At 45.5% G+C, this 13,920-nt stretch overlaps 1 protein-coding gene across 1 annotated transcript in view; it reads left to right on the top strand.

Annotated features, from left to right (window-relative positions):
- The window catches only part of plxna1b (plexin A1b), a 197,248-nt gene extending 186,435 nt beyond the window's left edge, over positions 1-10,813 (top strand). Inside the window, exons 23-32 of the mRNA XM_080461568.1 lie at positions 371-437; positions 3,472-3,618; positions 3,932-4,091; positions 4,725-4,828; positions 5,063-5,159; positions 6,146-6,336; positions 8,237-8,406; positions 8,630-8,842; positions 8,928-9,078; positions 9,867-10,813. Coding sequence (XP_080317694.1) covers positions 371-437; positions 3,472-3,618; positions 3,932-4,091; positions 4,725-4,828; positions 5,063-5,159; positions 6,146-6,336; positions 8,237-8,406; positions 8,630-8,842; positions 8,928-9,078; positions 9,867-9,962 — 1,396 coding nt within the window. The 3' untranslated portion in view covers positions 9,963-10,813. The remainder of the gene's footprint in view (positions 1-370; positions 438-3,471; positions 3,619-3,931; positions 4,092-4,724; positions 4,829-5,062; positions 5,160-6,145; positions 6,337-8,236; positions 8,407-8,629; positions 8,843-8,927; positions 9,079-9,866) is intronic.
- The last annotated feature ends 3,107 nt before the right edge of the window (positions 10,814-13,920 follow it).

Here is a 13,920-nt window from a genome sequence, read left to right as displayed (position 1 = left end):
GTGGGAGAAATGGAGGGAGGTCCTTAAAAAACAGTTGAGGAAGCTGAAGGCCTTGTTTTGCCAGATTAATTAATGATATGAACGCATGAAGAATAAGCATATGACACGTGTGCCTTAGACACTGTTCCCCCACCCGCGATGGAGGTGTGTTTGTGTTTTCATCAAACCGGGTAGGTCACCCCCAAAATCCTCTCAGGAAGTGAGATGGAGGTTTATATTTGGCTTCGGGCACATTTTTCTTCCTTCTTCAGTATTTCCGTCTTACCCTTACCCGTACCCATTACCTCTCTCTCTCTCTCTCTCTCTCTCTCTCTCTCTCTCTCTCTCTCTCTCTCTCTCTCTCTTTCCCATCTGCTTTCATGTCTCCTAGGACGGAGTCCGTGGCTGAGAAGATGCTCACCAACTGGTTCACCTTCCTGCTTTACAAGTTCCTCAAGGTAAAACCGACACACGCACGCACACACACACACACACACACACACACACACACACACACACACACACACACACACACACACACACACACACACACACACACACACACACACACACACACACACACACACAGGGGTGCACACAACTTTGAAGCAACAGCAACACTACTGGTGTTGTGACAATGGAGAGAAAATGTCTCGCGCACACACACACACACACACACCTTCACATTCACAGCTGCAGCGTTAGATAAGGCAGAGGCGGCAGGATACCTATCCCTTACCTCTGCTTTTCATGTGGTAAATTCCTCTCTCTTCGAATTGAGGAAATCCGCGGAGTCTGAAGCGCTTTTCAGACACAGCCGGCCATGTTGTTGTGATCACCGTAGCCTGTCACACTAACCTGTCCTCTCTTTGTGTCCCCGGTCGGATTCTCTTTGAGCCAGAGAAGTGTGTCTGTCTGTCTGTCTGTCCGTTTGTACAACCTCTCGGTTCATTGAGGCTTTTGCAGAGTAGGAAGCCAGACATCTTACACAAACGCTCTCCTGGTTTCTCTGTTGGACGGTCTATATTCTCTTTCCCTCTTTGAATTGCTTCCTCTGATTTCATATCAGAGGAATCAGCCAGGCTTAAAACTGTGCTAAATTGTTGTTTTCCACGCACATGTTCTTCACGTTCAAACGTTGCTGTGGCGAATCAGTTAGCAGCGGGGCCCAAACCCCCTGCCAACGCAGTCATTCTGGTGGACAGCGAAGCAGCCAAGCCCCCAGGGGTCCTGGTTAGCTTCTCGTCCATGCAAGTATGTCCATTTTGGGTGTGTGTCCTGGCTCCGAATGCGAGACTGGACAGCCAGCATTGGGTTCAGTAAAAGGCGAGCGGGTTTCCAGAGAAGCCTTTGGGGGATTTTACCACCAGCTGTGTTTGTGAACTTCAGGAAAAAAATAAATAAGCCCAAAACAATAGAGAAAGGACACAAAAAGATTGAGGAATGTTGAGGGACAAATCTGTAGAAAAGAGACAAGAGGGTAGAAGTAATTGCAAAAGATTGAGGGGATGTGAAGAAGGTTTCCAAAATTGTAAAACAAGTGTCAGAGAAAATGAGAGGAGAGAAAAGGGGGGGGCCGGCAAAAATGAGCAGCGAAGGAAGGGCTGGAGCTCGCAGCAAGGTTACCAGGCTTGCTTTTATCCAGCCTTAGCGATTCAGCGCCTCTCTTTCTCCAGAGTTTTCAGGGGTCACGTAAAAGAAAGGCCTGGAACAATTTCAGTGTTCAGCCAGGTGTGAATAGAGATGGCGAAAGGTCAAGTAGTTGTTCAAAGGGACGGAAGAGATGGAGCTTTTACCTGGCAAAGGGAACAGGAGTAAGAAGAAAAATCCTTTTATCCATTACCCTATTCCAAAGGTTCACTTGTCCTCCTTTGCACTCGCTTGTTTGGGTGAAGCGAAGGGTCACGTGGTTTCACTTTTCTTTCACACTATGTGATTTTGCATTGCTGTATGCAAATGTAAGAAGTTTTCTTTGTCACACGGTGGCTAAATTATAAACGGACTCATATTATACAGATTGTGACTTACGTCAAAATTGTTGGAAGAGCGTAGCTGGATGATACTTCCATAAACATGAGGTACGCAGAAGTACTGAGCCGGTCTGTGCTGCTCGACAGACAGAACATGTTGCCAGTGTGCTCTGTCCTCACCACAGGAAGCAGGCAGTGCTAGATTATTCCGCAGAGTTCATTTGACAGCTCACCGAGATGACTGGCTCCTGCTGATGTACGAACATGCCCAGTTGAAGGGTCCGGGATGTGCGGTCCACACAAGTTTCAAGCTGTATCGTGAAAGGAGTTTGAGGAAAGTGTGTATTGGTGACTGAAAAAGCACTGATTCCTATTCCATCATGAGGTTATTTCCAAATAGATCAGTATAATGGAAATAAATGCTGCTTTTAAAAAAGTATTTTTCATTTCCAACAGCTTGAGTTTTGTACTACCATTGAGACAATTTCCTTTCGTCACCCCAGGTTACTGCGAGCTCCACACTCGTGTATGCTTTTCGGGATGGCTGCTGTGAACGGTGGCCAGAGATTATGAAGATATCACAGAACAGACACAAATACCGGGGGGGGGGGGAAATGAGTGAGCTAGTTTATGTGAAAGCTTGAATAGTTCTCTTTGATGAAGACCAAGAGTTGCTCGTAGAGACCTGTGTGAAAAAGCTTAAAAAGAAGAGCCATTTTACCTAGTTTTGGGGGTCTTGTAAAAACCCAAATGATTGTCCGACTGATTGCTCCCCGTCTAAATTCATTGCATGACGATGATACTGCCTTCCTTGAGCTCAGTAGTAACAAACCAACACAGAAGGATACAGGGGAATAAAAAAAAAAGACCTGAATTACCCTCTAAAGAGAAAACAAGAAGTGCAGGCAGTGCTTAGTTGGCAGTCCAGCTGAACGAAGGATTGAAAAAAGGCTAAACTCCGAGTGGCGTGTGTGTGTGAAGGAAAGAGAGACAGCGGCCCAGCATCCCGGTGCTTGTTACCTGTTTGACACGTCTCACACACCAAAGTGCTTCCCCAAGCGTTTTTCACCCCACCGTTGTTAACCTTCTATTAACTCCTCCATCAGTTGCCACTCACTCACACGTTCTCTGATTTCTCTCCTCCTTGCTTAGTCAGTCACTCTCACACACGCAAATAAAGATTTTAAAGGCTGTGGGGTTGGTTGTTTTTTTTCCTTCCCTAAAGAAGAGTCACAGGGGAGAGGCTGAATGTATGCGATTGTATGTTTTTATAGTGTGCTCCTAGCGAAACACAGGCGGTGGCCTCGTCCTTTACAGCTCCACCTCTGTTGACTTAAAGGAAATTAGAAATATAATTGTGGAGTCGCTCAGCAAAGCTGTGCACTTTCTGCAGCGAGAGGTTTTACATTCACATCTCAACAGTCCCCTTTCCGTCCGTCACTTCATCCGTCCTCTTATCAATTTTCACCTCTTCCTATCTCTTCCACCCGCCTCCTTACATCTCTCCCTCGCTTGTTTGCAGGAGTGTGCTGGCGAGCCTCTCTTCATGCTGTACTGTGCCATGAAGCAGCAAATGGAGAAAGGACCGATAGATGCAATCACAGGAGAAGCCCGCTACTCCCTCAGCGAGGACAAGCTCATCAGACAGCAAATTGACTACAAGACGTTGGTCAGTACCAGAGGACGCAGACAGCTGGGTCACACATTTGGTGAAACAGATGCACTCGCGTACAGCTGATCCAGCCGGCTAAATCACACATCATTTCCTTTAAGACTTACACAAGACTTCTAATTAAATCATTATAATAATCATAAAATATTTACCGGAGTAAAGGTCCACATAGTAACTCTCACATGCTATAAGAAGGGAGTCCTTGCAGGCCAAGTGTCGCCGCAGGGTCATGCTTCCACACATCAGTGGTGACTGTCCATCTGCGCTCGCTTCCTTGTCTTAGCGTAACCTTTGCTCTCTACCTCTATAGACGCTTCACTGCGTAAACCCAGAGAACGAAAATGCCCCAGAGGTGACGGTGAAGAGCCTGAACTGTGACACAGTAACACAGGTGAAGGAAAAGCTGCTGGACGCTGTCTACAAGGGGACTCCATACTCCCAGAGACCAAAGGCCTCCGATATGGACCTGGGTGAGGAAGTGGGAAAGCTGCCACACACACACACACACACACACACGCTGAGTACAACACAAGGCACAGGTGTTCTGCTATGGGGGGTAGAGAAAGGGAACCATTTCAAGGGCTCTCTGAAGCAGGAGGGGGGCCCTTCAGACACGAGAGGTGTTTCTGCATGGGGGGGAAAAAAAACTCAAGTGATGTGCCAGAAGTCAGTACAAATGTACTCTGTAGTCCTTCCAAATTCAATACAGTTAGTCAATCTGGTTATTTGCGAGTCACAACAATGGGATTAATTTAGTCAGAAGAGGAACTCAGAAAAGCAGCATTGGGATATATATCCAGACATCCAGAGTAAAGCCATGCATCTCCGTTTAACACGCGTCTCTGTGTGTGTGTGTGTGTGTGTGTGTGTGTGTGTGTGTGTGTGTGTGTGTGTGTGTGTGTGTGTGTGTGTGTGTGTGTGTGTGTGTGTGTGTGTGTGTGTGTGTGTGTGTGTGTGTGTGTGTGTGTGTGTGTGTGTGTGTGTGTGTGTGTGTGTGTGTGTGTGTGTGTGTGTGTGTGTGTGTGTGTGTGTGTGTGTGTGTGTGTGTGTGTGTGTGTGTGTGTGTGTGTGTGTGTGTGTGCGTGTGTGTGTGTGTCCTGCAGAATGGCGGCAGGGCCGAATGGCTCGCATCATCCTTCAAGACGAGGACGTCACCACTAAGATCGACAACGACTGGAAGAGACTTAACACTCTGGCTCACTACCAGGTACTCCACTGCTACAAAACAAAATCCCATCATGCTTTGTGATAAGAGGGATCCTCAATGACTCGGTTGCATATTTTTGCCACTGGTAAATATTTATTCATTCAAGTGTAGCGCTTTGATTTCAAAGTAAAATAAACTGTATGAACACTGCAATGTGTCGCACGGTTGGACGATCGGTGAGACGCCCGCTGGACGCGTTGCACGGTGATAACGGATCTTGAAAACTCGTTTCAGGTGACGGATGGCTCGGTGATTGCCCTCGTGCCTAAACAAAACTCGGCCTACAACATCTCCAACTCCTCCACGTTCACCAAGTCCCTCAGCAGATACGGTACGAGAGAAGGTGTGTGTGTGTGTGTGTGTGTGTGTGTGTGTGTGTGTGTGTGTGTGTGTGTGTGTGTGTGTGTGTGTGTGTGTGTGTGTGTGTGTGTGTGTGTGTGTGTGTGTGTGTGTGTGTGTGTGTGTGTGTGTGTGTGTGTGTGTGTGTGTGTGTGTGTGTGTGTGTGTGTGTGTGTGTGTGTGTGTGCACGCGCAGGAGTGCCTCTAGATTGTTTAGTTGTGTCCTTAAAGGGCCAGCATTCCACCGAGTCCGACATTGGCCATGTCGTAATGCTCGTTGTGAAGTAAACTTCTCTTTATCCCTATTGTGGGGTTTTATCTTTCTTCTGGTCTGCAGTATCTCCGTTCCTGCTACCTGCGACCGTGAATAAGCCATAAATACTCTCTCACGCTGCTGTCACACTGACTCCGCGCCGTCCTAGTCCACATTGTCTCCTGACATCTCGTACCACTCAATCCTTTCCTGCTTTGTCACGCCAGTGACAAGCATTCAAACTGCAAGCGTAATGCTCGGTGTCACAAATACAGGATCACTGTCCAACAAAGAAGGGAGAGGGCAGGAGGAAGAGAGAGTGACAGACAAATTTATTCAGGAAAGAGAGAGTGATGTGGAAGTAGAGGAAGCTGCCACCTTTCTGAAACGCTTTGAACTTCACAGGGAGATTTTGCTTTAGACCAGCGTGTCAATGTGTTGTTGTTCCTTTTTTGTTTTTCTGTTCTTGTGTCTGTAATTCTCAGCTTCGTTATTGAAGCAAAGCAAGCTAATTATAACATCATTAACTACAGAGCGGCTTGAAGTAGTCAGATGTTCATGATAAGAGTAAATGTATTATTATTCCTCCTCCAACATATATCAAGTTCATTTTTTAACTCTTTGCTGATGAGAAGTGTTACAAGGTAAACTCACACTGTAAATTGGAGGAATTGTGGCCCTTTTCGCTCACTTTTCCTTCTTTACTTCCTCCTTTGCCTGCGCAGAGAGCATGTTGAGGACAGCCAGCAGTCCAGACAGCTTGCGCTCCCGAACGCCAATGATCACCCCCGATCTGGAGAGCGGCACCAAACTGTGGCATCTGGTGAAGAACCACGACCACTCAGACCAGAGGGAGGGCGACAGAGGAAGCAAGATGGTCTCCGAGATTTACCTGACCAGACTGCTGGCCACTAAGGTGATCATCATTTACACATTCCCCACCTTGGCCCAACACCCCACCCTCTGCCACCTCGCTCTCACCGGCAGCCCCCCCACCCCCACCCCGCTGACCTTTGTTTGGTGGTGGTCTCTGAGCTCATTAACATTTTTCATAACCTTTTCCACAAAGACACACATATGCACGGTCCTAATTAGGACGTTGACCTTTGGCTATTGAGTTGTTTGGTCGGTGTTACTGCGCCCCTATGTCAGTGGCCTCGGGGCTTTTAGGCCCCCGGCCAGTAGCCGGCGTTCATTACTCAACCAGATTCCTTCATGTCGTCCGCACCACACTGAGGAAACTGCTGAGGTTTGTTCCTTCAGATGATGATCACAAGGCTCCGCTTAAGAGGTGCACCGTGGGTAACTGTGTGTGAGTGAGAGAGACGGTCCGGGAGAACCAAACGGCAATCGCTGTGTATTTTATCCTTGAGTAAGTCGTTGAACACTGACGGAGCAGTGTGTGACTCGGCTACAGCCGCAGCGACAAAGGGAACGTAGTTTTATATTCTGGATCTGCTGAAGCTGGTTTGTGACTGTTTTACAATAACAGGCCCGGTGTGCATTTTCCTATCGCATATTTCACATTTGTCCCACAAAGCAACAATTCTGCCATTCGGCCATGTTTCTGTTCCGTTTTAGTAATAACATAAGCAACAGTTAAAGAATGAATCAATTAGGATGCAGAAGTTGTTATGCTATTGTATTTTTTTTGCCTGAATAGTCACAAACAGAAGCTTGAGCACATACATCGATGAAGACGGCAAAGGAAACGAGATTATTTAGAAAACTCAAAAGCATTTCTGTCAAGGAAATCGTCGTCTAACTTAAATGTGCACGTATGCCTGAAAACGCATGTCGAGCAGTTAGTTTTCTTGTTCATATCGCGCTGAACAGTAAACATCAATGCGATCGTGCAGAACGATAGAATATTCACAGAAACTCATCATTTAGCCTGAACGACCCAGCAACAGAGTCGGCTCCTTGCTCTCATTTCGCGTGTACTGAACACATCCACGCCGCGGCACTTCCTCTCCCCCGACGTTTCACTCATTAGCTCTAGATTTTCATTGTTTGAGCTTCAGGTAGGAAAGTGCGAGGTTAGCTGCATCAATGCCGCCTCGATTGGGAAATGATTAACATGCAAGGCAAGAGGAAGACAATGGGGGGGGGGAACTTGGAGCGCTGCAGTTTGTTCTTATTTATTACAGCCCCCACAGCTTTGTGTGTTTAGGATGCTGATTTGCGAGTGTGTGAAGGAGAACAAAACTGCAGACTCAACTCCTGGCTGGTTTAAATAAGGTTTTCTACTAAAAAAATAAAAAAGGGAGGCTTAGACGCTAGTTCGAAATGAATGAAGCGATTGCTTGTGGAAAATATCAAATCATTCCAACTTCAGAGGACTTTGTGAACGGCTCTGAATCTCCACAGTTGTGTTATGTGGTATCAAAAAAAAAAAAAACGAAAAGCATGCTGAACAGCCTGAGGCTGAACTCTCATTGGGCCTCATCCCAAATAGTGTAAAGAGCAGGAAGCACTCGGCGTAGTCGTCACAAACTCTCGGGAAGTTGGAGTCCTGAAAACACTCAAACACCTGCTGGTGACAGCCGTCGCCTACAGCCACACCATCACCGACGTAGGATGTGCAGCAGAGGCAGTTGTTCAGTCGCGCGGTAGACACGGCTGCTCACACATTAATCTGCAGTCAAACACACTCCTTTACTTTTTTTTTAATTGCACTGACTTGTCGAGGGAAAGAGGGCTGAGTTATGTAGAATAAATCCTCCTGAAATGCACCGAAACAGTTCATGACCTCCCCCCCCAAAGTGGGAGCGGTTTCAGCAAGCTGCCGACTCACTGTTGCTTCTCGTGCTCAGGGTACGCTCCAGAAGTTTGTGGACGACTTGTTTGAGACCATCTTCAGCACGGCGCACCGAGGCAGCGCCCTGCCGCTCGCCATCAAGTACATGTTCGACTTCTTGGACGAGCAGGCCGACAAGCACTCCATATCAGACTCTGATGTGCGGCACACCTGGAAGAGCAACTGGTAAGTGTGTGTTTGGTCTGTGTGAATGTAGGACATTTGAGACTCGACGGGAAAACTTGACTGCCAAAGGTGGAAGAGGAGGAAAATGTACAGCGCTCACGTTTCCCTGCCAACCCAAGTATTTTATTACTGCGAGCACTCTTTTCATCGCAGCGATCACTGCTCTTTAATAGCTTGTCAAGTACCTCCATGAACGTTTTCTCTCTCAATGTTTTTCTCCCAGCCTGCCACTGAGGTTCTGGGTGAATGTGATCAAGAATCCTCAGTTTGTCTTCGACATCCACAAGAACAGCATTACCGACGCCTGCCTGTCAGTGGTGGCTCAAACCTTCATGGACTCGTGTTCGACATCAGAGCATAAACTGGGGAAGGACTCGCCTTCGAACAAGCTGCTGTACGCGAAAGACATCCCCAACTACAAGAACTGGGTAGAGAGGTACGTTGATGTTGAGTTGGAGTGTTAATATCGAACAGTATTTCAGAATCTAATCCCGTCTTGACCGCGTGCCTGCTGGTTCCAGGTACTACTCCGATATCTCACGGATGCCGGCTATCAGCGACCAGGACATGAGTGCCTACCTGGCAGAGCAGTCGCGCCTGCACGCAAACCAGTTCAACAGCATGTCGGCTCTCCATGAGATCTACTCCTACATCGTCAAGTACAAGGATGAGGTGAGACTCTAAATGCTTTCGCCTTCACAGTACAAACAAACATACTCTCCGAGCGTATTCGTGTCCTTCTGTGGGGGCGCTCGTAAGCAGTAAGCAGCATGGCTCATACTGAATAGTCGAGGCCGACACTGTTGCATGTTTTAAAAATCATGATTAAAAAGAAAAGAAAGAACGTCCTCGACACCCCCGATGTCAACACGTGTATAGAGTCACAGCAACCACCGACACCCAAAGTCCCCAGTGTCAAGAAAACTCCTCATAGAGAGGAATCAGTATCCTGACCGGGCTTTTAGAATTGCCTCATTGTGGGATAAATACGGTATTTTATCTCACCTTTTAGTCCTTGGAAAAATGAGTTAATACTGAATCCGTCAGAAAGCCTCAAACACAACAGTTGCTCATGTCATACCAAGCAGCCCTCCATAGTTTAGAATTATCTCGTCGACGCAGCGATAAAGCCATCCACAGATTGCAAATCCACATTCCGTATTCACAATTAAAACAGGCCGGGAGCACTTGCTGTCACCAGGTGTGCTGCTTTGTTGTTCTCGCTTTCCAGCGAATAGCTAAAAAAAAAAGTGAAAAGCCCCAACCCAAAGGAGGCTTTAAATTTGTTCATGCAAGATGCCGTACTCACCAGGATACTTTACAATGTTTGTGGGCGTCCTGAAGCAGCCAGGTGGAAAATGACTGACCTCTTACAGCCTATTAAGGACAAATATGTCCATGTTTTGAAAGGAAAAAGCATGTCAAACACTTAGTGACCCCCCCCTTCTTTCTGTTCTCAGATCTTGTCAGCTTTGGAGCGGGACGAGCAGGCAAGGAGACAGAGACTGAGGAGCAAGCTGGAGCAGGTCATCGACACAATGGCCCTGACCAGCTGAGGACCATCAACTCCTTCTTCTCCTCGCTCCTCCTCTCCATCTGTCTCCTACTCTCTCTCTCTCTCTCTCTCTCTCTCTCTCTCTCTCTCTCTCTTTACAAGAAACAAAAGTCCAAACCCCCAACAATACCACAGACAAACTGCAAAAGGACCGAAGCAGTATACTGCAACATGACGGGGTGGGGGGGGTTCGGCAGAGATGGGCGGGCCTGTGTACGCTTACATGTGTATGTGTGTGTGTTTGTCTGCAGCCCCGTACAGTGTGTGGACACGCGTTCGCCTGAGAGACACCTGGGGACGTTTTTCTCACACACACACACACACACGGAGAAACGTGTCAACTGACAACATTTGATTATCGTGGATGTTGGTGTTCGTGGTTGTTTGATTTTTGATTTCGGGAGTTTTTTTCGCGATCGCCAGGAAAGAAGGAAAGAAAGATCATCAGCCCGGACAGGAAATCCATACGTGGCTTCATTAGCAGAATGGACCAATCTGTGATGAGCCAATGGGAGAGAGGACCTGTAGGTCAAGTGACTCCAACGTTGGTCACAGTTTTAAAGGATGTTAGGTTTTTGTTTTGTTTTGTTTTGTTTTGTTTTTTTGTATAAATGTAATCAACTGCCCACTCTCTGATCTCTCGCCACTTGTATTACTGCTGAATTTGCACAATTTACAGAAACGTTACAAAGCAAGACTATATAGATATTATATATAAATACAGCTACGTTTTTAAAGAAAGACTAGGGAGAAAACATTTTGGTTGTTTTCTTTTTCATTTCAAACCAACAAATACAATTTAAAAAAAAAAAAAAAAAAAAGATATTAAACATGATTTGATATTTCAAGGTTAAGAAAGAAAAAAAAAAAGAAAAAGACAACGTAGACAAAAAAAAAAAAATCGAGGAAAAAAAAAAGAAACAAAAAAGTTGTACTGTGCCATGTTTTCTTTGAATGTTGTTTAGTGCAAAGACATTTTGTTAGATGGAATGTGCTACCGTATGATTTTTTTTTTTTTTTTTTTTTAAATATGCCTAGTGACTGAAAAAGAATTGTTCTGCCCATCGTAAAGAAGAAGCCCGGCAGGCGCGCCGCTCTTCTGAACGTGAGGAGAGTTCACGGTGTCGCGCCGGTAACATGAAGTTGCTGTTGTTTTCTTATTCAGTCGGTGCAATCTGCTGGTTTCAGGAAGCCAAATATTTACTCACAAGATTGTCGCTTTATCACAGCTTCGTCTGTGTCGGGGCTCCACACAGCCGATTCCTTCTCTCTCTCTCTCTCTCTCTCTCTCTCTCTCTCTCTCTCTCTCTCTCTCTCTCTCTCTCCTGGAGGGTAAACGGACGACCGTTCAGTGGGACGACGGTTTAGCGACTGAACAATGAAGTAGCTGCGTTGCACTGAAGTGAAATAATGTCGTTTGCCACGTAGCCGCCATATCTAACCAGTCCGTCGTTTGCCCACGCTGGCGTCTCGGCTGTGATTCAGAGACCAACCCCCCCTGGGGTTCAAGTGGAGCCTCTCAGTCGTCAGAAAAGCTGTTATCGAGCCTAAAGACACACCTTTGTTTTTGTTTTTCTTTCCCGTTTTCTCGACAATAAACCCAAATAGAGGGACAAGGACGTGATTCTAGTGAGTGTTTTTAATCCACCTCTAACCTATAATATTTGAGACATGAGTGTTCGCTTTGTGTCCACGGGGGAGGTGTATCGGGAGACGCCGAGGTGAGACGCCTCGGCTCATTTAGCTCCAGGAGGCTGTGTCGTCCTCCCGCAGCCTGCAGCTCTTGTTTCCAAACGAGCCTATTGCCATGTGTGGCTTAAGCTTTTTATATTACTGCTCTCTTGAGACCATTTCTTTCTTTCTTTCTCTTTTTTTGAACTCATAGTTTGTTTGTTTTTTAACTTTGTGGGGAGAAATCTTTTTTTTTTTTTTTTTTTTTTTTTTGCTTTTGCTTGCCGAAAACCAAACTGTGGTCTGTACAATGTTTTTGTTGATGTTCCATTTGTAAATTGTAAACTTTTTCATGACGAACAAAAGCTATTTGCCATTTTTTTTCTTTTCTTTTTTTTTGTAATCAGGTTTGTTTTTGTTCTAGTCTTTTTCTTTTCGACATGTAAATTGTACATTTTTACGGTACACGGAAGACAAAAATCCTCTTCAGTTGGCCTGAAGTTGAAGTACTTGACCGAACTCGAGGTTTATTTTCCTGATCTCAAGGATCGAAATGAAATTGTTGAATCAGATGAGTGTCTGTGTCGTCGTGATGGAAATGTGACTTGCTGCTTTAACTCTTGTACCTTGTTTTTTTTTTTGTTTTTTTTTGTTAGGTTTTTTTTTTCTATCAAACGTTAGGGCTCTCATTTTATGCTGATCCTACATACATGATGTTGCTGTTCAACCCCAATTTTTTTTGGTTTACATGTCTGAGGTGTCGCATGCCATCTACAGCTTCATTCATGTAAGCCTTCAACTGAAGTAGAGCCCAGAGCAAACAATCTGAAGGGACCACTCACACATCACGGGAGGGAAATCTCTCTTTGTCGCTCGACCGACTGGAATTCACCTTGAGTACCGCCACAGAATAGAAGCTTGAGTCATCGAACCCAAACAGTTCCAGTTCAGTTTCCTCGGACTGTGGGGCTCATAGTGATGCTGAAGCTAAGCGGCGCTGCTAACAAGCCAGTACAATGCACATGAGGGACAAATCCATTCGCTCCCTGCAAAAAGCTCCGAGATGAAAACATCCTGTGCATCCAGCTGATGGACGGCGGGGCTTTTTAAACACTTGAACATTCTCAATCCGTTCTCAGGTTCGTGCTGACTTTTGTGTTGCGTCTTGGTCGATGGGATGACTCGCCGACGGAGTCCGGCTTGATGTTTATTGTTCGCATGGCTACTTGCCTTTTAGACTGACCTCCCCATCTTTCAGTTTGCGCTGTGCGTCCAGTGACAATTGGCTTGTATTTATTGTTACTTAGGTGGTACAAAGAATGTCCGTTGTCTCTGAGTGTTTGGTGTCATCCCAGAGCAAGCCGACATCAGCTGCTGTAACCGAGCAGCTTCAACCAAGTTGCTGGGTTTTCTTTGTGCCGTTACTCCATCACATCACAAGTCAACAAGTGGAAATGTGCTACTCTGACTTCGGTGTGAGTGGAATCCAGCAAGTGGTCATGTTTAATTCTCAGCTTCTTCGTCGTTGATTCAAACCAAGTCCCTGGCATCAGTGTGTTTCATTTTTCTCCAACTCAGTTCTGTTACAGGAAATTCAATCGTTTTTTGGGGGTTTTTTCTTTCTTTTTTTTTCTTTTTCAAAAATGGAAGTTACAGATGATCCATGGAAACACAAAGCAAATGAATTTCCGATGGGGTTGGCAAAAAAAAAACAACAACTTTCATATTACAAATAGCTCTGATACATTTTTAGAGTTTCTGACTTGAAGCGACTGTCACAAGTTTGCAGGATAACATTCATTGTGTAAATATTCTGTTATTTCCTATTTTGCAGATTTACTACTTGTAAATAAACACGCATCAAGGAGAGATTAAACATTTTTTGCTAAATAACTTGTCTTGGACTTTTATTCGTCATCATTTCATGTCGATGGAAAGGTGCTGGAGTCCGTTTTATCCGCTGGTAATGTACTGTACTTCCTCCACCTCACACTCTTTTGTCAAAGTGATTCATTCATTTTCTGTTTGTATGATGTTTTCCATACTTTGACCTCTTCTTATGTGTCACAAGTTTGTCACCTGCACCTTCATGTGTGTGTTTTTTTTTTTGGCAAACCTGTAATATTTCTTTAAAACTTTTTTTTGTTTTGTTTGTTTGTTTGGAATCATTTATACCTTTGATGGAGAATGGTTTCAACAACTGTTCTATTGATATCGAGCGCTGTTCGTCTCTTAATGGGTCAGAGTTCACTCAAGTGGGTATTGCAACTAAATGAGAAGTCCATCGA

The sequence above is a fragment of the Lipophrys pholis genome (assembly GCF_963383615.2).
Source record: "Lipophrys pholis genome assembly, chromosome: 4".
Taxonomy (NCBI): domain Eukaryota; kingdom Metazoa; phylum Chordata; class Actinopteri; order Blenniiformes; family Blenniidae; genus Lipophrys; species Lipophrys pholis.
The sequence above is the reverse complement of the archived record's forward strand: the minus strand, read 5'-3'. Positions and strand labels throughout refer to the sequence as shown.